The 20,654-nt window shown below is 54.7% G+C and overlaps 9 protein-coding genes across 9 annotated transcripts; 5 read left to right on the forward strand and 4 right to left on the reverse strand.

Annotated features, from left to right (window-relative positions):
• Window positions 1-275: 275 nt before the first annotated feature.
• J4E86_010889 (uncharacterized protein) lies at window positions 276-2,358 on the forward strand (the record flags this gene model as incomplete). Its single annotated transcript, XM_051451383.1, has 5 exons — window positions 276-315; window positions 417-1,081; window positions 1,131-1,566; window positions 1,618-2,004; window positions 2,075-2,358. 5 exons carry the CDS (start codon window positions 276-278, stop codon window positions 2,356-2,358), a joined length of 1,812 nt encoding a protein of 603 aa, XP_051297503.1.
• A 295-nt stretch (window positions 2,359-2,653) lies between these two features.
• On the reverse strand, window positions 2,654-3,241 carry J4E86_010890 (uncharacterized protein; the record flags this gene model as incomplete). The annotated part of the gene is made up of 2 exons (XM_051451384.1): window positions 2,654-2,832; window positions 2,884-3,241. The coding sequence occupies 2 exons, from the start codon at window positions 3,239-3,241 to the stop codon at window positions 2,654-2,656; spliced, it is 537 nt and encodes a 178-aa protein (XP_051297504.1).
• Window positions 3,242-3,559: 318 nt separating this feature from the next.
• On the forward strand, window positions 3,560-4,731 carry SPN2 (Septin Spn2; the record flags this gene model as incomplete). The annotated part of the gene is made up of 4 exons (XM_051451385.1): window positions 3,560-3,692; window positions 3,741-4,303; window positions 4,352-4,448; window positions 4,499-4,731. 4 exons carry the CDS (start codon window positions 3,560-3,562, stop codon window positions 4,729-4,731), a joined length of 1,026 nt encoding a protein of 341 aa, XP_051297505.1.
• Window positions 4,732-5,397: 666 nt separating this feature from the next.
• On the reverse strand, window positions 5,398-6,015 carry J4E86_010892 (uncharacterized protein; the record flags this gene model as incomplete). Its single annotated transcript, XM_051451386.1, has 1 exon — window positions 5,398-6,015. One exon carries the CDS (start codon window positions 6,013-6,015, stop codon window positions 5,398-5,400), a length of 618 nt encoding a protein of 205 aa, XP_051297506.1.
• Window positions 6,016-6,559: 544 nt separating this feature from the next.
• Window positions 6,560-8,615, forward strand: RAR1 (putative methionine--tRNA ligase, cytoplasmic protein rar1; the record flags this gene model as incomplete). The annotated part of the gene is made up of 3 exons (XM_051451387.1): window positions 6,560-7,336; window positions 7,384-8,144; window positions 8,240-8,615. 3 exons carry the CDS (start codon window positions 6,560-6,562, stop codon window positions 8,613-8,615), a joined length of 1,914 nt encoding a protein of 637 aa, XP_051297507.1.
• A 1,026-nt stretch (window positions 8,616-9,641) lies between these two features.
• Window positions 9,642-11,822, forward strand: J4E86_010894 (uncharacterized protein; the record flags this gene model as incomplete). The annotated part of the gene is made up of 6 exons (XM_051451388.1): window positions 9,642-9,907; window positions 9,996-10,213; window positions 10,345-10,526; window positions 10,581-10,794; window positions 10,843-11,095; window positions 11,144-11,822. The coding sequence occupies 6 exons, from the start codon at window positions 9,642-9,644 to the stop codon at window positions 11,820-11,822; spliced, it is 1,812 nt and encodes a 603-aa protein (XP_051297508.1).
• Window positions 11,823-12,675: 853 nt separating this feature from the next.
• Window positions 12,676-13,160, forward strand: J4E86_010895 (uncharacterized protein; the record flags this gene model as incomplete). The annotated part of the gene is made up of 2 exons (XM_051451389.1): window positions 12,676-13,128; window positions 13,149-13,160. The coding sequence occupies 2 exons, from the start codon at window positions 12,676-12,678 to the stop codon at window positions 13,158-13,160; spliced, it is 465 nt and encodes a 154-aa protein (XP_051297509.1).
• A 1,271-nt stretch (window positions 13,161-14,431) lies between these two features.
• Window positions 14,432-16,606, reverse strand: J4E86_010896 (uncharacterized protein; the record flags this gene model as incomplete). The annotated part of the gene is made up of 1 exon (XM_051451390.1): window positions 14,432-16,606. The coding sequence occupies one exon, from the start codon at window positions 16,604-16,606 to the stop codon at window positions 14,432-14,434; it is 2,175 nt and encodes a 724-aa protein (XP_051297510.1).
• A 939-nt stretch (window positions 16,607-17,545) lies between these two features.
• Window positions 17,546-19,749, reverse strand: J4E86_010897 (uncharacterized protein; the record flags this gene model as incomplete). The annotated part of the gene is made up of 2 exons (XM_051451391.1): window positions 17,546-18,334; window positions 18,394-19,749. 2 exons carry the CDS (start codon window positions 19,747-19,749, stop codon window positions 17,546-17,548), a joined length of 2,145 nt encoding a protein of 714 aa, XP_051297511.1.
• Between the last annotated feature and the right edge of the window lie 905 nt (window positions 19,750-20,654).

The raw sequence follows: 20,654 nt of genomic DNA on the forward strand, positions 1-20,654 counted from the left end.
ATTTGTCTCCCTTGTGATCGAGACAATGTACAAGTCGTTGCATGCGGGTTGATGACTACGAGGGGCCTGCGTCGGTCTAAAGATGGGACGATGGTGAGATGTGGCTAGTGACGTACGCCACCCGTGGACCGCGTGGGCCGAAACAAACCATAGAACGGGACACGAATTGCCAAGTCAAGACACCCACGAATGCTCCCCCAGAACCCTCAGAGCCTCTTTCGCCCATATACTAAGCCTTCTTGATGCGGTAGCGACTGCATTTCGCGTCTTTCAAGATGTCTGCGCCCACTACATCGGACCCCATACAGCAGAGTGGTAGGTGAGCTTGCAGCCCTCGGAGGTGCCAGTAAACTCCGCTTTCACGTCGCGGCCGATGTGGGAGCACGGAAGAATTACAGGCTAACAGGCGACGACAGGCACTTTGTCCAAGTCGCAGAAAAAGAAGAATAAGAAGAAAGCCGCCGCTGCGAACAAGGCGGACGGCACAGACAAAGTAAATGGGGACCACGCCAGAAGCGACGCGGATGATCACGATGAAGACGCCGAGGATGAGGCCGAGCAGGCTGTATGCGGTCCACGAGAGCCCTCTATACAACCACGAAGACTAATGGTGTCAATGCAGAAGCCCGCCGCGCATTCAGCCGATCCAGACGCCGACGACGTAGACGACGACCAACCGCCGCTGTCGCCGACCCTGCAGACCAACGGTACTCCACACCACAGCATCTCGTCCGCAATTGCGCTTGGACTGGCACGCTCACGCTCGCAACAAGGAATCTCCGCCTCGCCGCCGCCCCCTTCAGACGCCAGCGCACGCCTGGACGCGATAGCCAAGGAGCGCGATGCGCTGCGCCAGGAAGTCACGGAGCTGAGGAAGAGTCTGGAGGAGGTTCAGAACAAGCAGAGCACAGGGACATCAGACGAGTCACATGCGAATCATGAGGAGGAGATGCGGAGTTTGAGGGAGGAGTTGGATGAGGCCAACGAGGGCAAGGAGCACTTCGAGACACAATACAAGAACTTGCTCGGCAGGGTCAACACGATCAAGACCAGCTTGGGCGACCGGCTAAAGGCCGATGCGGTATGTCTGCATAGGACATTGCAGCAGACAGAGTACTAACAATCCGCAGGCCAGGATCGAGGAATTCCAATCGCAAATCGCCGACTTCGAGGAGCAAACCCGCGAGCTACAGGAGAACAACAACAGCCTGACCGAGGAGCTCGCAAAGCTACGGCAAGAAAAGGAAGCCCAGGCATCTGAGATCGAGACACTACGGAGCAGGTCGACTCTGTCGCAACAGAACTGGATCAAGGAACGCGATGAGCTGATCTCACGAGAAGCATACGCCAGGGAGGAGTTTGAGAACGCCAAACAAGCCATGCAAGACTGGGAAGTGCTGGCCATGAATGAGCGATCTCTGCGCGAGAACTTGGCTGAGAAGGACGCCGAGTTGCGAGATCAACTTGAATCGATGAGGGAAGAGTACGAACGCGCTGCCAGGGATAGGGACACCAGTAATCAAGCTGTAGAGGGTCTGCAGAAGGCGCTACAGGAAGTACAAAACCGTGAGTACAATCCAGTTATGACAAGAGATCTCGCTGATTAACGATGTACAGTGCGAAAAGCCGAGCTCAAAAAGTCCGTCGAGACCTACGAATCGCAAATCAACGACCTGCGGAAACAAGTCCAAGCCGCGGAATCAGCGTCCAACGCCGCCAAAGCCACACTCGAGTCCACACAGAAAGATCTCGAGCGCGCCCTCCCCTTCGAGAAGGAAGTCAAGGAGAAGAACCTGTTAATCGGCAAACTGCGCCACGAAGCCGTAACACTCAACGAGCACCTCACCAAGGCACTGAGGATACTGAAAAAAGGACGACCGGAGGATAACGTCGATCGACAGATCATCACAAACTACTTTTTGCATTTCTTGAGTATAGACCGGAGTGATCCGAAGAAATTCGAGGCGCTGCAGCTCATCTCTGCGCTGCTGGGCTGGACAGATGGTACGCCCCCCTTCCCTCCTCCCCTCTCCCCTCACCCTCACACCTTTCCTCTTACTAACCCCCCACCCAGAGCAAAAAGAGCAAGCAGGTCTCGCTCGCCCCGGCACCTCATCCAGCTCAACCGGCCTCCGCATCCCTCTCTCCTCGCCCTTCAGACGAACGCCATCGACCGCGTCACTGAGCGCCGCTGCCGCAGACCCTATGCTCATGGCTAGTAGCTCGAGTAACAAGGAGTCGTTGGCGGAGTTGTGGCAGGACTTCTTGGAGAGGGAGGCGGCGGAGGGCAAGGGCGATGCGAGTAGGAGGGGGAGTACGGTTGGTTCGCCGCCTATGGGTGCTAACGAGAAGAGGTAATGGATGGATTGGGGTAATCATAGAACACTTTGGTGCAACAGAATCGGGTGCTGAAGACACCTTGAATTGCTTGATCCAGTGTGCATTTGCCTGTGGTGTATATCGTAGTCGCCTGTCCGTTATGTTGTTACATCTTTCATGTACAAGTATCCCGACGCCCAAGCCGCGCCTGTATATGCGCTACAAATACAGTCATCCAGACTACATGCCAATTGCTCTCGTTCACGGGTCGTTCATCTTTCCCGCACCATCTCTTTCAGCCTGTGTACTTCTCTACAACTTCCTCCACCCCGCATCATCTCTTCCAGCCCGTGTGCTTCATTACTGCCTCTTCCTTCGCCTTCCTTTGGTCGGGCTCTAGCGTCCGTATTCGCTGCGCCTCTTCGCGCTTTTCCCTCTTCATCACCTTCGCTTGCTTGTCGGTCGGTCGGCGGATGGCCCAGTTGAGCTGGCCGAAGATGGTGGTCTTGATGGCTGGGGTACTTGTTAGCGGATAGCCCTTCCAATGGGGATTGGCAGTCTTACCGTCCACGCAGTAGGGACACAGGATGTGCAGGCGCTTGACTCTTCCGCACCCAGAACATGTGTTTAGCGATGTGATATCCTTCAGTCCCTTGCCCGCCATGAACCGTTGGCGCTTCTTGCGGTATGACGTCTTCTTCTTGGGCACCGCATTGAGTATGCCGTCCCAGATATCGGATAGTGACGGTATTGAGGGGAGTGATAGTGACGGTATCGCGAGTGCGCCGAATGGTGTGTTGGTTGCGCCGAAGGGTTGTGATAGGCGTTGAAGGAAAGGCGTGTTCAGGATGGGCCGCATTGGGCCATTGAGGCGCGGCAGCAGAGTCTGCCACAGCGGAGGGAGCGGGCGGGTGAGTGCCATGTCTGCTACGGGCGACTGGCTGTGGCGGGATTACGTAGGGCCGCGATATGGCGATGCCGGTGATGGTGTTGTAAAATGTCGTGACCCCAGTCCGAGCTTGCAGGTCGCGCCTTACCGCCCTCCCACTAGCGCGCTTTCGCTTCCTAGCTGCCCCCTTTCCCGCGCCTGCATCTCCACGAGAAAGTCGCCAGCGCAGCGACCCTGACTATTTACTCTATTACGACGACACCTCCGACCCTCCTCTCCCCAACCTAATTCCCATTCACCCACCCACCTCCATCACCCCCAGTCCGCGCCCCGAGGCTCCCATCATCCACAATGGCTGCTGCATACAACCAGAACCAGTCGCAGCCCATCTTCCCGGACAGCTATGTCGGTTTCGACAGCATCACCAAGCAGATTGAGCGCAAGTCGGTCAAGCGGGGCTTCCAGTTCAATGTCATCTGCGTTGGTAAGCTACTTCCTCCACCATGTCCCGATTGGTATTGACGGTGTACAGGCCAGACTGGTCTCGGCAAGTCGACTCTGATCAACACGCTCTTCGCCTCGCACCTCATGGACTCCAAGGGCCGCTTCCAGCCCGACGAGGAGGTCCGCAGCACCACCAACATCCACCCCGTCTCACACATCATCGAGGAAAACGGCGTGCGTCTGCGCCTCAACATTGTCGACACGCCCGGCTACGGCGACCTGATCAACAACGAGCGCTGCTGGGACCCCATTGTCAAGTACATCAAGGACCAGCACAGCGCCTACCTGCGCAAGGAGCTCACCGCCCAGCGTGAGCGCTACCTCCAGGACACGCGCATCCACTGCTGCCTGTTCTTCATCCAGCCCTCTGGCCACGCCCTCAAGCCCATCGACATTGTCGTCCTTAAGAAGCTCAGCGAGTTTGTCAACGTCGTGCCCGTCATTGCCAAGAGCGACAGCTTGACCCTGGAGGAGCGTGCCGAGTTCAAGCACAGGATAAAGGAGGAGTTCCAGTTCCACAACCTGCGCATGTACCCCTACGACAACGAGGAGGATGACAACGAGGAAGTCCAGGCAAAGCAGGCCATCAAGGTGAGGGAGTTGTCGAGGTGCGACTGGACGTCTGCTAACTTCCACTAGGAACTCCTTCCCTTTGCCGTCGTCGGCTCTGAGAGGACCGTTGTTGTCAACGGCAGGAACGTCCGCGGTCGCCAGAACAAGTGGGGTATCATCAACGGTAGGCCATCTCAACCCACCCTTCACGCGCTTTTAGCTAACATCCCCCAGTCGAGGACGAGAACCACTGCGAATTCGTCTACCTCCGCAACTTCCTCACCCGTACCCACCTGCAAGACCTGATCGAGACGACCGCACAAATCCACTACGAGTCGTTCCGCGCCAAGCAGCTGCTTGCCCTCAAGGAGAGCTCCCACCAGGGCCACTCCTCGCGCCCCATCTCACCCTCTGCCGACCGCGAGCTCAGCAGGAACAGCCAGCGCATGACCATGAACGGTTACTAGGAGTTCCCGAATCATAACCGCGTCGATAGTAGCGGGGGCAAGCCCAATGGCCCTCCACCACCGCGTATGGAGCCACGCATGGAAAGGCCTGTCCCTATGATCGATGCTATCTGAGCGGAGGTGGTTTAGGTGTGCGTCAATCGCAAGGGGGGCATTTGCGACATGTTTTTGATACCAGTGCATCATCTAGCACGAAAAGGGAGAGGAGGAGACTTTGCGGCACACTTTCGATTTGACACCTTTCTCAATATCCTTTTAGTTATGATGGATTCTTATTATCTTTCTTCATCTCGTATGTCATAGCACGGTGTAGTGGTTGAGCTAAGACCTTGGGTTGTGCCCGGGTCCCCTTCTAGGATAGCGGAGTAATTTGAAGCCTAGTGCTTTTCCATCACTCTTGCGAGACCCCCCAGGTGTGTGATGGCTTGGTATCTTGTCCCGTTTGCCTGGTAGTTCGCTCTTTCCGCCGGTGTAGCCATGTCAGGCCATAATCTTGGGGATGGTACGAGGCCCCAGTCCGCTCTACCCAGGGAGGCAGGTACGGGATACCAGATGATACGAGCGCAGATCCTCATTACCATTCTCCCCATTGAGACAGACAGGGCTCAGCGCCGCCCGACCCGCCCGAAGTCATCACACTCAAGCCGTATGCTCAAAACCATCGCCTCAGCGCAACAACTTCGATCCTGCAAAATCCTCTATACTATCATCCCCCTTCTTCGCACCACCCGCCTTACTCTGCCCAGTCACTCTCACCGGCCCCGTCTTCCCTCGCGCTGGTGATCGTGATCCATCAGGTGATTTTGTAGAGGCACTGTTACTTTCGGCTTCGCCGACAATTCGCTCAATGACTTTTGCCTTCGCCCCAGCGCGCTTGAACCTGTCGTCGAAATCCGCGACGCCTTCTTCGGTGTTTGCGGTGTCGAAGGTGAGGGGGTCGGTTAGGGAGTGCAGGAGTGTTGTGTTGTTGCGTAGTCTCTCATTACTCTTTAACTGCGGCAGCGTTTTACTCTCCTCCTCCTTTGATACGATATTGAATGTGAGACCTGGTAATCGTGATCCCCATACTACACTCCGTCCGTGGAGTTCCCCAAGAGAAGCGAACTTCTCGAAGCCTTTTTCTAAACCGAAGATTCGTCCTTCGATTCGGCCGGCGTGCGCGCCGTCCGAGACCCCGAGGTTGTAGGCGGTGGTGTAGAGGGTGTCTTCTAGGGTTAGGAGGGCGTCGAAGGGGTCGGGTGAGGGGGTGCGGGTGGTTGATGGGTTGGGAGGTTGGGATGCCATGGTTGTATGAATAGTGACTCGACGGTCCAAACAGCTGAGGATTTGGTTTTGTATGTTGTCTTTCTCTCGTGGTGCTACTGCACAATTTCTGAGGTTGTTACCAAATTCAAATATTTATGGTGTGGATGAGTCAAGTCTTGGTTTCTCTTCAGAGGAATTCACCCTTAGTGCTCTGTAGAAAAGGCAGTAATTCAAGCTTTCGTAGACTGTTCTACTGAGATCCGTGTGAGTTCCGCTTCTGAAAGGCGATCAAGTCCTTTGCTGCAAAGATCGAAGTCAGGGTTCAGCCACCTGTGGCGTCACTGGCTGGTGGGGTAAGTTTAGGCGGGGCAGCTACCACACATCCGCCGTGTGTGCAGTCATTCGCGTTTGACTCAGCTACTCGACCAAAGAAACACGGAGCTGCATATCGTCCCATTGCGCGCTCGCTTTCCTTCCACTCTCTTCGCCTTCAACTACATATCCCGATACACCATAGTACGAAGCACATCGTCATTCACCCATTCAGTACAGCAAGCTGACTCGATACAGCTTACAACCTTCCATGACTGAGACAACCAAGAAGATTTTGCCCGTCGAGGGCGAAAGGAACGTGCTCATTACCAGCGCGCTCCCTTACGTGAACAATGTCCCGCATCTGGGCAACATCGTCGGCTCCGTACTCTCCGCCGATGTCTTCGCTCGTTTCTCACGCGCCCGAGGGTACAACACACTATACGTCTGCGGAACAGACGAATACGGCACAGCAACGGAGACGAAGGCTATAGAAGAGAAAGTCACTCCGAAAGAGCTATGCGACAAGTACTTCGCGCTCCACAGCGAGGTCTACAAGTGGTTCAACATCAGCTTTGACCACTTCGGACGCACACCCACACAGCAACAGACCGACATCGCACAAGACATCTTCACAAAACTATACAAAAACGGATTCCTCGAGGAACAGACCACAACGCAGCCGTACTGCGAGACACACAAGAGCTTCCTTGCGGACCGATTCGTCGAGGGCACATGTCCGTTGTGCGCATACGAAGACGCGCGTGGAGACCAGTGTGACAAGTGCGGACATCTTCTCGACCCTCTGGAGTTGAAGAACCCGCGTTGCAAACTCGATGGCGCCACGCCAGTTCCGCGCGAAACCAAGCACGTGTACCTCTGCCTCGACAAGCTGCAGCCATTAGAAGAGGAATGGTTCAAGAAGGCGAGCAAGGAGGGTAACTGGAGCTCCAATGGTGTCCACATTACTTCATCGTGGTTGAAGGAGGGTCTAAGACCGCGTGGTATCACTCGTGATCTGAAGTGGGGAACTGCGGTGCCGCTCGAGGTACGACGCACTTTTGAACACGACAAAATTCAGCTGACCGGTATCAGGGCTACGAGGACAAGGTCATGTACGTATGGTTCGACGCCTGCATAGGTTACGTATCGATTACAGCAACCTACACCGAGGACTGGAAGAAGTGGTGGCACAACCCCGAGCACGTTAAGCTTTACCAATTCATGGGCAAGGACAACGTGCCGTTCCACACGGTGGTCTTCCCCTGTTCTCAGATCGGTACCAAGGACAACTGGACCATGCTTAACACCATCTCAACCACAGAATACTTGAACTACGAGAAGGGCAAGTTCTCAAAGTCAAGGAACATTGGTGTCTTCGGCAACAACGCCAAGGAGACTGGAATCCCATCGGACGTATGGCGCTACTACCTTCTCTCACATCGGCCGGAAACTGGCGATACCGAATTCGAGTGGGACGGCTTCATTGCCGCAAACAACAACGAGCTGCTGAAGAACCTGGGCAACTTCATCAACCGCGTGATCAAATTCGTGAATAACGCCAAGATCTACGACTCGGTCGTACCTGACTGGACCAAGTACGACGATGAGTACTTCACGGAGCACAAGAAGAAGGTCAATGATTTGCTGAAGACGTACATTACCGAGCTGGAGGATGTCAAGATTCGTGCCGCACTCGCGACCGCGCTCCATGTCTCGAGCTTGGGTAACTTGCTGCTGCAAGACAACCGACTTGACAACAAGCTGGCTACAGAACAGCCAGATCGTTGCGCCGCTGTCGTTGGGCTCGCTTTGAGCCAAATCCATCTTCTCGCCAGTTTGATCGAACCATACATGTAAGTCTTGAATCCGTCTCATCATATGACTGCGCACTTGGTCGAGCAGCATAAGCGACCTAGGAGTATGGAATCTATAGCTGACCATAATATAGGCCCGATACGACAGCCGCCATCCTCTCTCAGCTGAATGCCAAGTTCCTCATTATTCCCGACACTTGGGAGGCGAAGTCACTCCCCGTCGGCCACAAGATCGGCACCGCCGGCTATCTCTTCACCCAGATCAAACCTGAGAAGGAGCAAGAGTGGCGCGAGCAATTCGGTGGCGAGGAGGCTCGCAAAGCCAAAGAGGAGAAGGCCAAGAAAGCGGCCGCTAAGAAGGCAGAGAAAGAGCGCAAGAAGGCGAAGAAGGCTGCCGGTGCTGACAAGGGTGTTGAAGCTGCAGAGAAGGGTCAAGACGGACCTGCAGCCAAGACTGCCGAGGAGGAGGTATCGAGAGGCGTTGAGCAGATCAGCCTACAGACCTCGTAGTGTGTGAGTCTGATGAGGCGGTTCTGGGAGTTCTGGCGCTACGTTTAGGGGAGAGCACTGGCAGCATGATGCAGGGGCGTTCGCATTCAACAAATCTTGGGGGTTGTCAACATGTGTTTGATGAAGAACATGACCAAGACAACGGAACAGCAGAGTACCCTTTTCAGGACCGAGACAGTTGGTCTGTTTCAACATGTAGCCACGCGTATGGCATGAGTTTGTTATACTAGAGCAGACCTGAATCCTCCTTTTCGAGGTACCATTGCAAGCGAGTTCACTGTCAAAATTTATGTGGCCGCCATCCGCGTGGTCAGAACACTTCTATTAGTCACCTTTACACGGCTCGTATACTCCCAGAGAAAGAAGGAAGACCACAGGACTCTAGGAGAGCCGCGTTTATCCGAAGTGCAATGGACCCTGGTTTCAAGGTTGACATAGGTCGTGAGCTGGTTCGTTGCTCTACGTCAACAACGACGATGATACCAGCTCATCGTGTCTATTTCTAAGTCAACCTCAGACATGAGCGCTTCTACGATAAGGGTATCAACATTCCTTGACCCGCATCATAGTACCTGAGCGGAGATGCGCACTCTTGCACAAAGGCCATGCAGTGACATGTCTGCGCTCAACCGCCATCGTGACTACCTTACAGTATGACGCTCCTGCCCTACACGTCTCCATGTCCCCCATTGAGTAAATGGCTCACCGGAAATGACGACTGCCCCGCATTTTTTGTTTATCACCGTGAGGCATTATCCTCCGCTTCTGTTCTTCTCCCCTTCTCCCCGTCACCTTCACTGTCCGTGCGCAATTTCTCAAGCTGCGTCTCTAGAATCTGCTCGCCGCGTAAGCCAAGCAAAACAACACTACACTCAATCGCAAACCGCAATTAGTTTGCTCTTTACCCAAACTCGCCGCTGTCGCCATTAAGTCGCATTTGTTCCGCGACAAGGTACTTAGCTTCCCCAATTGCAGCCGCAGATGAAGAAACTAAACATGCGCAGTACCAGCGACCGCAGGTACACCATGGCGAGCGGATACGTACCTCAAATCGACAAGATGGCCGGGATGACTCCCACGGAGCGCCGCGAGTTCTGCGACACCCCCGAGATCGCTGCCGATGCTTCTTCTATTAAGCCGCCGAGCACCACCGCTAAGTACGACAGCAATGTCTCGATGAACACCTATCCCGCTGTCGATGGCAAAGGTGCGGAGCAGGCCAAGGGTCCGGCTGACATGGAGGGCTTGACCGTTGTCTGGACGAAGAAATGGCTGATTGCCGCTTATGCTGCGTAAGTTCGTCGTGTTCTTGCGCACCATCCTCTGCCCGTCGATGCTTTGTACTGCTACGATGCATACAGCAATGCTTACATCCCATAGGATCATGCTCATCTCTTTCGTTAACTCTCTCCAACAACAAACCAACTTCTCATGGCGACCCTACGTCACCTCGGCCTTCATGATGCACGGTCTTACGGCTATTACCGATATCGTTGCGAACATTGTCGGAGGTGTATCGAAGCTTCCGCTGGCCAAGTTTATTGATATTGTTGGACGACCTCACGGCTTTCTTCTTTGCCTGATGTTCATCGTCGCTTGTAAGTTCATTCACTCCAACCAATCCAATATCTTGCGAAGAGACTCATGGATCCGGAGCTCAAGGGCCAGAGGAAGGCGTCCATCTCGATGCTGCAGTGTACATTTTCAGTGCTGACTAGTGACCTTGTAGCGCTCATTCTCATGGCTCTATGCCAAAACGTCCAGACCTTTTGCGCTGCGCAAGTCATCTACTGGACAGGCATGAACGGTGTCGATTACATTTTCAACATCTTCATCGCCGATACCGCGCTTATGCAGAACCGTTTGATCTGGATGGCGTTCACTGGATTCCCCTACGTTGTCAACACCTTCGTAAGTCCCCTTTCTGGAAGTTGATTGGACGTATACTAACATCATCGTGTCTAGGCTGGTCCCAAGCTTGGTGAAACCTGGCTCAACCACAGCACTTGGCGTTGGGGCTACGGATCTTTCGCTATCATGACCCCAGTCTTCTCGATTTCATTCTGGCTGGTCTTCTGGCTCATGGGGAGGCGAGCAAGAAAGATGGGCGTCATCTCGCGCGAGCCGAGTGGCAGAACGATCTGGCAGAGCATCAAGCACTGGTGTACCGAGTTTGACGGTAAGTTCAACTTGTAGTGAGACATCCATTCCCTGCTAATAGTCATAGTGATCGGGGTCATACTCATCACCGGTGGGTTCTCCCTGCTGCTTCTTCCGTGGCCTTTGGCAGTCTACCAAAAGGACGGCTTCGGCTCCCCAATGTTTATATGCATGGTCAGCTTCGGAATCTGCCTCATCCTACTCTTCGTGGCCTGGGAACGTTACTACGCTAGCCATGCCCTCTTCCCATACTACCTCATGAAGAACCGCTCGATCATCGCGGCATGCCTGCTCGGTTGCAACTCCTGGATCGCTTTTTAGTAAGTCCTCCAAAACCCGCGAGACATCTGTGCTGACATCAGGACTAGCTCATACCGCATGATGTACTCTTCATACCTTCAGGTCGTTTTCCAGCTTTCCGTTTCCAAGGCCGGATATATCACGAACATCTTCAACATCGTCTCGTGCACCTGGGCAATCATCATCAGCTTCGCCATGAAGTACACCGATACCTACAAATGGGGTGCCGTCATCGCCGTCCCCATTCAACTACTTATGACTGGCCTGTTGATCTATCTCCGCACACCCGACTCCCCGATAGCGATCCTGATCCTGGTGGAGGTACTCGGCGCCATGGCGAGCGCTATGCTCTACAACGTGGAGCAAGTTGCTATCATGATGGCTGTACCGCACGACCAAGTCGCTGTTGCTATCGCGCTTCTCAACCTCGTCACGGCTGTTGGTGGTGCGATCGGCCAGTCTGTTAGCGGCACTCTATGGGCTCAAATCGTACCCAAGAGGCTCGTCGAATACCTCCCTGAAGAATCGAAGCATCTGGCGCCAAAGATCTATGGTGATATCACTACGCAGTTGGCACTGCCATGGGGTAGTCCGGAGCGTCAGGCCGTGGTACACGCGTTCGGCGACGCGCAGAAAATCATGGTGTTGATGGGGACTTGTGCATTTGTGCCTTGCTTCATCTGGGTGGCCATGCTGGAGAACCAGCGCATGAGCGAGCGCAAGGCCCGCAAGGGTCTGCAGGCTTGATCGGTGTGGAAGAGTCATGCTGTTCAACAGACTCAGGTGGTACAACAGGGTCGTTTGTATAAGATGACCAGTTGGTACGACGGGCTGAGGAAACGGAGGTCCGCGCGATACGCGCTGCAACACTATCTTGGTGGGTTGAAAAAGGAGTAGGCTAGCCATCCGACTGGCTGTGGCAAGCGGTCGGTGGCCATTGACGGAGATCTCCCCTCGCGTTATGCATCATCTGAATATATGTACAATGGAATTGGCCGTGCAGCCGGCGTCTGTGTTCGTTGTGTCGACTATTCAGTGACACCGCGTTGAGATCAAGAAGCCTGACCACAAGGCGAACGTGCTGATTCGAGTGTTGACTATGCTCTGTCTCGAGATCGCGCGGGAGATTTGGCTCGAATAATAGGTAACTCTCGTGATGACCAAGTAATAGAATGTGTCGATGGCTGCGGTGGTTGGACATGTTGGATGGAGGTCGACAAGCCCCTGCAGATGAGAGCTCGGAATCAGCGGAACATGCATGCCGCCATGACGTTTGGCAATCCCCTCTTCTGAAGCACCAAACGCCAAAGCACCAGTAAACCGTGCACCATCTTAGCTCTCAGCAACTAGCCAAACGAGCCTCATCGTCGCAGTAACGGCGGACTCCAGGATGCACCCTGCCCACCTATCGGCGGTGAGGCGCCAACGCATCCCAGCCTCGCCAATTACCTGAGTTGTAGCTCCGGTGCGCTCCACCAGCCACTGACATCCCAACCACAGCGAGCCCGCAACCACACTTTCTTGCAAGCTTGTCTGAGGTGCTTCTTCCTGCACCTGCTCCGAACCAAATTATTCTCCGACGTTGACATTGACGTTGACAATGCTTCTACCACATCTACTCGCCCTCCCGCCCGCCATCATCGCCCTCTGCGCAACACCCGTACTCGCCGAATCACCACCGCAATGGCCGCACAACGTACCCAGACACCTGAAATACTTTCCTGAAGACGAGGAACATGTGAAGAGAGGGTTGAGCGTCAAGCAGAGGATGCAATATGAGAAGCCCGTTGGAGTCAAGAAGATGAGCACGGATGAGGGCGAGATGTTTATGTTGGATAATTGGATCTTCGCTGCGGATACCCCGTCGCTGCAATCGTCCAAGAGATCAGACTACGATGTCTTCGGCAACACGACGTCGCAGGCTCTTTCGCCGCTACGGCCGCTGGCCCAGTCCGATTGGCTGGCGCGCATGCATATCAGAGATATTCTTCTGAATCGCCAGTTCAAGTGTCCAGATGGAACAACGAGTTGCGAGAGCATTGGCGCGCCGGATGTGTGCTGTGGCACGAGCAGCACCTGTGTTAGTGTCTCTGGGAGCTCGAGTGCAGGCGATGTGGGATGCTGTCCCCAGGGCCAGACTTGCGCGGGTAGTGTGAGCTGTGATGAGGCGAGTGGGTATACGAGTTGTCCTGATGCGCAGAACGGAGGATGTTGTTTGCCTGGCTTCAAGTGTCAGGGTATTGGATGTAAGTTCAAGACTCCATGATACTACCGAATTGGATGCTAACACAAACAGGCGTCGCAGAATTCACATCAACAGCCTACATCCAACCATCCACCTCCGCGACTCCCACCTCAACCTCGTCCACCACAACCGCCGCCGCCATCCCTCCAACCACCTCCACCAGCACCAGCACCCCCTCCCCAACCTCCACCTCAACCTCCCGCTCCGCATACATTTGCTCAACAGGCTGGTTCTCCTGCCCCGCCTCCCTCGGCGGCGGCTGCTGCATGAACGGCCGCACCTGCGCAACGGGCGCCTCCTGCCTCGGCGACGACGACAACCCCTCCTCCACGCGCGCCCCCGACGCCCCCGTCCGCCCCACCAGCGCCGCCGTAACAACCACCGACGCCGCCTCCCCCAGCGACAACGTCTGCCCCGCCGGCTTCTACGTCTGCAGTGCGTACTATCCCTCGGGCTGCTGCCGCGTTGGCCGCGATTGCCAGACCACGGGGTCTTGTGCGCTACCCGAGACGGATACCATTGTGAACACTAATGGTGTTGTTATCGTTGCGCCTACGGGTGCGGGTAATGGGGAGAGTGCGGGAAGCTGTCCGAGTGCGTGGTATAGCTGTGCGGCTGATGCGGGCGGGAATTGCTGTCCTGATGGGTATGCGTGTGGGGAGCAGTGTACGGCGACTGCGAGTGGCCAGTCCGGTGTGACGGATAAGGCTCAGCCGAGTAGTAGTCAGGCGAGTTTTGTAGGGGCTTGGAGTGTTTGGGGGATGGTGCTTGGGGCGGCGGGGTGTGCGGTTGGTATGGTTGTGCTGTGAGGGGTATGCGTATGAGTGATGTGGGATGGGATATGAGGTATATGATGGAATGATGTAGCTTATGTATATACTGCAAATGAACGTTCTTGAGTGATGAAGATATGTGCACTATGCTTGTCCGTTTAAGGTACGTAGTGTGCTATCGCCAAAACGAATCCGGATTGAAGGAACATACACGGAGACACGACTGCAAGTTCAGACGGGAGAATCACGCATATCAGCGCTTCAGAGTCGAGTGAATTGAACCTGCTGCAACGCATTCGAAAATGTCATAATTCGACTTGCATTCCCAATCTATCTCCTCACAGCTTGAAGCTGCCTGCGCCCCTCTTCGCAGCCTCCTTAACTTCCTTACCCTCCACATCAGTAATAACACCCTTCCGTCCAATAATTTGTACACCACCCTTCTTGAGATCTGACACAAGCTGCTTCTTCTCACCCCTCTTCTTCTCCTTGCCCTCCGTCTTCTTCTGCACCGGCTTATTAAGCCCAGCCTTCTTCGCCCTCTCCTTGGCTCGTCTCCGCCTGGACATCTTCTCTTCCCGCGACATCTCGTCGTGAGCAACTGGCATACCGCTCTTGGTAACGATCTCACTCTTGCTCTTGTCCTCGCCCGGCTTGTAGATTTCTTGCGGCGCGAGCATACTTGCACTAGCGACTTCGCCGCCAGCGGTGGGCCGCGCATCTTCCATTTCGATGGCGGGCGCGTCGGTGCGGATTTCTAGGTTGGGTGCTGCGGGCTTGGGCTTGAAGTGCGAGGAGCTGAGGGAGTCGAGTTTGGCGGATATGCTCTTCCATAACGCGGTGATTTCGTCGTGTTCCTTCTTTAGCTTCTCGTCTTTGGCTTCGACGAAGTTGGGGTCTGTCTCGCGCAGATGCTCTTCTTCGTAGATCTCGGCAAGACCTTTGCCGGATTTTGTGTCGTCGAGCTCGAAGCGGCCTCGTCGGGGGCCGGTGGCGAGGTCGTCGGGTCGGCGGCGGTGGATCTCGTCGAATTCGCCGGCTAGGATGCGGCGCTTGATGAGCGCTTCGATGTCTTCCGAGGTTTCTTGTGTGACAATTGGTACGGGTTTGCCGGCTCGTTCGAACTCGAGGTTCTCTTCGAGAAGCGAGTTTACGGGTCGATCGGCTGCGCGTGCTTCGCCAGATAGCTGCCATTCTCGTTTCGCAACGTTGGCTGCTTCCAGTTTCCGGATCTCCTCTGCGATCTTGGCCTGTCTCCGCTCGTGTGTTGATCGTCTCGACTTCGGGTCTGAGGGGTCTACGTCGGAGAGGTCGCCCTCGCTTTCCATGTCATCGTCATCTTCGAAGAGATCTCGGTGTACCCTAGCCATCGTTCCTTCCACGTCCTCTTCGACTTCCTCTGCTGGGTGTGACTGCTTCTCGGGGAAGTTGTGGGGGTTGGGTCGCCCGCGCTTCTTGCCATTCTTGATTTTGCTCGCCTTTTGTGCGGGAGGCGCGAAGAAGTCCTTGTACATGACGTTGTTGGCGTTCATACCAGTGTCAAGACCGTCCAGGTCACCGTCCTCGAGGTCGTCCTCATCGCCACTTTCGCCTTCTGGTGCATTCAGATCGACGTTGCCGAAGGTTGGTCCGCCCTCGTCAGACTCATCGTCGGATGCATCTCCTGCGATATCGTTGGCTTTGCCTGTGGATGGGCCGTCTTCCATGGGGTCTGCCTCCCAGTTTACTTCGTCATCGTCGCTGTCCACACCCTCTCCCCTCTGATCCTGCTGCTCTAGGAAGTCGGTTTGCTTGTTGAAGTCGTCTATGGAGAAGAATCCGTCGTTGAGGCCGTTGGGGTCGGGTTGGTAGGTTTCGGCGGGCGCATCGTCTGACGCATCGTCGGAGAAGATGCCGTCTGCTCCATCTTCCATGTCGATGTCTTCTTCGTCCGGCTCGCCATCAAGCGCGTCTTCATCCTCGTCTTCGTCCACACCATCGTATTCCCAGTCGACGCCCTCTTCGCCAATGTCTGATTCGGTGTGGTACTCCTCCTCGGCCTCTTCAATACCCTCGTCGTCGTCTTCCTCGCCATGACGGATAGGCACAGGGCCACCGTCGTGATCGGGCAGAGAAAGTTCAATCTCATCCGTTGTCGCTTCGACGATCTTGCGCGTCTGTTCGAACACCTGGTTCACTCCGAATCCGTCCAAGTGCACCTTCTTCAGGTGTAGCACGCTGATATCGTCATCGTAGCCGCCGCCCCGCTTCCGCTTCTTGCGCAGATCTTGTTGTCGCTGTGATTGTGAGGCGCTTACGCCGGCGGCTACTGGATCGAGATAGCGTTTCGCAGCGGCAAGGAAAGTCGCATTGAGCTGCGCCGTGGGCTGGAGGAAGGCGAGCGGTTTGGTGAGGAGACTTGTGGGCGAAGTCGCCGCGGGGGGTTGGAGTTCCATGGGCGGCGGTTGAATGGAGCCGATGGAGAGGGTGTGGGAAGAGATTGACGTGTCGGGCGAGTGGGAAGGCGGCGCCATGCTCTGGATGTCTGGCAAAGGCTGGCGGCGGGTGAATGCGCTGATGGTTGCACTGAAGTTCGCGCCTGCCGCTGAACTTTTTTGGTGGAGCTGGTGGTCAAAGCGTGCGTTAGCCCCCTCCACTCTCTACCATCTTCTCCGACTACATGCACTGCACGTTAACACCTACATCGGCCGGCACATGACTTCACCTTCACGCTATCTTTTACTTTCATTCGAGCAATCTCGTCCGCTGCGTCGTCATTCGCACGTTTCAACCGACAAAATGAGCCTGCAAAATTAGCAATGGGAATATCATGGTGCAAGTGGATGTACCACTCCACATGTCATTACAGTCGCGAAGAGGCGCGCGATGAATATGGCAACGACGCTGACGAGGGACATGAAGACCGCACCGAGGAATTCACAAACACGGAGCAAACGTTGTGGAATAGGATTGCGTTCCTGAAGGGTGATTGCACATGTGATCATGAGCAGCAATCGGAGTCTGAGCCAGAAGCGGGATCTGGGGATGAGCAAAGCAAGAGCCTGCGGTAGAGGAATCGTCGGATATGGACCTTGAGTCGGGTTGTGATTAAATTGAGAGGTGCTTGGAGGGGATAAACTCATCCTGTGCAAGGGAAAAAATGAAACAGGTTTGCAGACTACATCGAAACAAAAGCTTACAAGATAGGTGACCTAATGTCAACATAGGCTCTAGGGTATTCAGCGTTTTCCTAGATTGGCGCAAAATTCTCATCCACCATCATCCTTTCACATGTGAGTCGCATGAAATGAAGAAGCCGGGGTAGCTCGTTATGTGATTCCGTGTTGGAGATTGTGAAGAACCAAAGAAACTTCGGCCAAAGTTCGAAAGCGCTCATGATAGCCCGCCTTGGAAAATTCACTAAGCAAGCGCTGATGTCGTTTGATGGCATATTCAAAGCGCAGAGGAACACCTCAATCATTACCACTACACCCATTCGTCCATCCACCTGCCGCCTTAACAATCTTATTATTTGCCCAACATCTCGCACGAACCCAGATCGGCGTACTAAAAGTCGCATACCATTCATGTCCATCATGATCAGCCGGATTGTCAAAGTACTCGAACTTCCAAAAGGATGTACCAAGACCATAGCAACCATTCATGTTAGGCCGAAGAGTATCTTTTCCGTAATCCCAGGTGGAGAAGCCAGCACCCTCGACCTTGTAGCGTCCGTGAGTCCCCTTATACCAGCCCTCGCAGCGACCGTATGGCGCTTTTAGCGGCGGCCACGGGCGGTTACTGCGGCGGGGGTTGAGCTCGTACTTGTAGTCTCCGCCGCCGCGAATGTATCTGCCACCACCCTTCCAGTTCATGGGGTTGTCGGATGTATCGCATGAATTCATGATCTTCTTCATTGAGTCCACGCACTCGTCCTTGTCGAATCCTGAAACACCATTGCTGAGGGTGACGACGTAGTCGTGCTGCTCTGGTGTGCCTTCGTCGTAGGTCTTGGAGTAACTCCAGTTGATCTTGTTCTTGTCGTGCTTATCTTGGACTTCCTTGCAGAACCCCTCGTAGTTCTCATTGGTGCGGTTGCCACTGACGTAGAATTTGCTACCTGTTTTGGAGAAACATGTGAATTCGTCTTTGACGGCGGTGCAGGCAGGTGAGTCGGCGCCCAGAACGATGGCGCGCAGGTCCATGAGTTCTGAGAGAGCGAAGGAGGCTATGGTCAGGTGGCCAGCTTCGTTGGGATGGAACTGCAAATGTCAGCCAAGAAACGTTGGTATAATTGTGCCTGGATGTAGTTAGTACTTACGTTACGGCCAATCGTGTCGGGCATGCCCATGCCAAAGGTCATATCAAAGCCACCATCCCCAGGGCAGCCTGGTGGTGAGGGAGCACGGGCGTCAAGCTTGTGCCTGACGGCAGCACGTGGATCAGGTGACTTGTAAAGGATGGAGTCGTAGAGTGTACGTTCAAGGTTTCGATCGCGAGCCTCCATCATAGCCTTGATGCGATTTACCTGGCGTTTCTCCGAGTTCGAGAGCCTCGTCGAGTTCAGTATCTCCTCAAAATCCATGTCGCGCTTGCGTAGTTCCGACCGCTCAAAATCATTTTGCCATTCATCCCAAGGGTGCGTGTCGGGCTTGATGAAGTGCATGTTTGGTTGCTTTGGATCTGGATAGTCGCCATTGCTACTCGGCGAGCACATCCGGGCGTCCACCTCATTCGAGACCCAGTAATCCCAATCAGCGTAGCCAACCTTGTACTTGATCTTATCACTCTTGGCGGCTTTATCAACGGCATCGCGGATCGCCTGGTTGATATCAAGCACTAGCTGATTGAAGACGTGGCGACGTTCGATAGTGAGAGCTCGGTACGAGGAACCCAATGGGAGGAACCAGAAGAAGTCCCACGACTGGCGATCGCAGTTGTCTTCCTGTGTGTCAAAGAACTGAGCATAGCTGTTCACGACGACGATGCCGTCATCGTTCATCTTCTCGTTGAGGGCTTCCAGAATCTGAAAGATGTTGTCGGTGATGATATTCTTAGCATTTTCCTGGGCCTTTGCGATGACGGTTTCGCAGGCGGATGTCTTGCCGTAGGGCAACATGATGCAATCTGCAATCATCTTGGCGAGACAAAGGTCGTTCCCGCCAGAGGTGAAAGTGACAAAGTCGAGCTTGCCCTCTAGGGCCTGCGCCTGCTGATAGATCTGTTCAGAACGATCGCCGCTGCAGGCAAGGTATTGGAAGCCGCCGTCCTTTTCGACGTGGGCACCAAACTGTGCCTCTATGACCTTGGGGTATGCCATGTCATATCTGGAACACTTCCAGTTGTCTCGAACCTCTTCCAGCCCACTGGGCACTCTGATAGCTACCTCGTCCGCGGTGATCCTGTGGCCGAGAGGTCTTCCAGCACCGATGCCGGCTGTGTAGCTATCGCCGATGGCTGCCCAGCGTTTGATCCACTCCATACTGCTTGGATCATCATCCCGCTTGCGAAGAGTAGGCGGTGTCGGCGAGGAGGACGAGTTGACAGATGAGCCAGCTTCTGAACGTTGATATAGTCTCGCACTTCTGGCATGTCTTCCATGGTGTGCGTGGTGTGGAACGTAGCCATTCGTCGAGCTGATCAGGACCGAGAGGCCCAAGATCAACTTGATAATCATGTCGATTGGTGTTACCGGACTAAACGAGAGACATGAATGAAGAATGAGCGTGAGGCGTAAGGCAAACGACCAACGTTGAGAGCGTGTGAACTAGGCTCATAGACTATGGACAAGCAAGCGGAGCTTCGGAAGAGATGGGAGAAGGATGAGCCAAAGGGGTTTGATGATCAGACGTCCAGATGTCGAGATGTCCCTTCGCCGCCTCAACGCAGCACCAGGATTCTCAGCCAAGACCGGACTTTGGATATCGTCAATGAACTCACCCCGGTAGTCTGCAGGGTGACATTTCGGTTGCGAGGTCTAGATGAATGTTCCCGTCTGATATGGGGGCGAAAAGCCTAGTTCGGATGAGGCAGGCAACATTGTATGTACGCGATGCTACCCAAGACAAAGTGTCTTTGGTGGAGACCTACCCAGGTACCGTCAGCGTATCGGCCTGACAATGGTAGAATCCCATCCAGGTACGTACGAATCCACCACTCACGAGCCAGCTCATTTGCGTTCACAACCTAGGCGCATGCTGCCGGGCGTACCTGCATCAACGAGATAGTGTCGGGGGTTGCTGATTGAGGTTAAAACGATAGAGGTGCTCGGCGGCTAAATGCAGGGCGGAATTTAGTGGCGTCCCGGCTCGGCAGGGTCCTCGCGTTGACCCACCTTGACAAACTCAACCTCATCCTTCGTTCATCTTGGCACATACATCGCGCCGGAGCTGACACTACCAGCAAATGAATTACTCATTGATTTCGCCTTGCTCGCCTACGGGCCTGGCGGCATGTTTGCCAGGCCACCCCTGATGCCCGCAGCTGTGAGCCAGGTACGGGACGGGAATTGGCGTTGCGCGCCGCTCGACCATCTTCCGGTCGTGTATGTCTCGTCCCACTCGGTATCACTACGCTCTTCGT

This window comes from Alternaria arbusti (genome assembly GCF_024043155.1).
Source record: "Alternaria arbusti strain BMP 1465 chromosome Unknown scaffold_26, whole genome shotgun sequence".
Classification (NCBI taxonomy): Eukaryota; Fungi; Ascomycota; class Dothideomycetes; order Pleosporales; family Pleosporaceae; genus Alternaria; species Alternaria arbusti.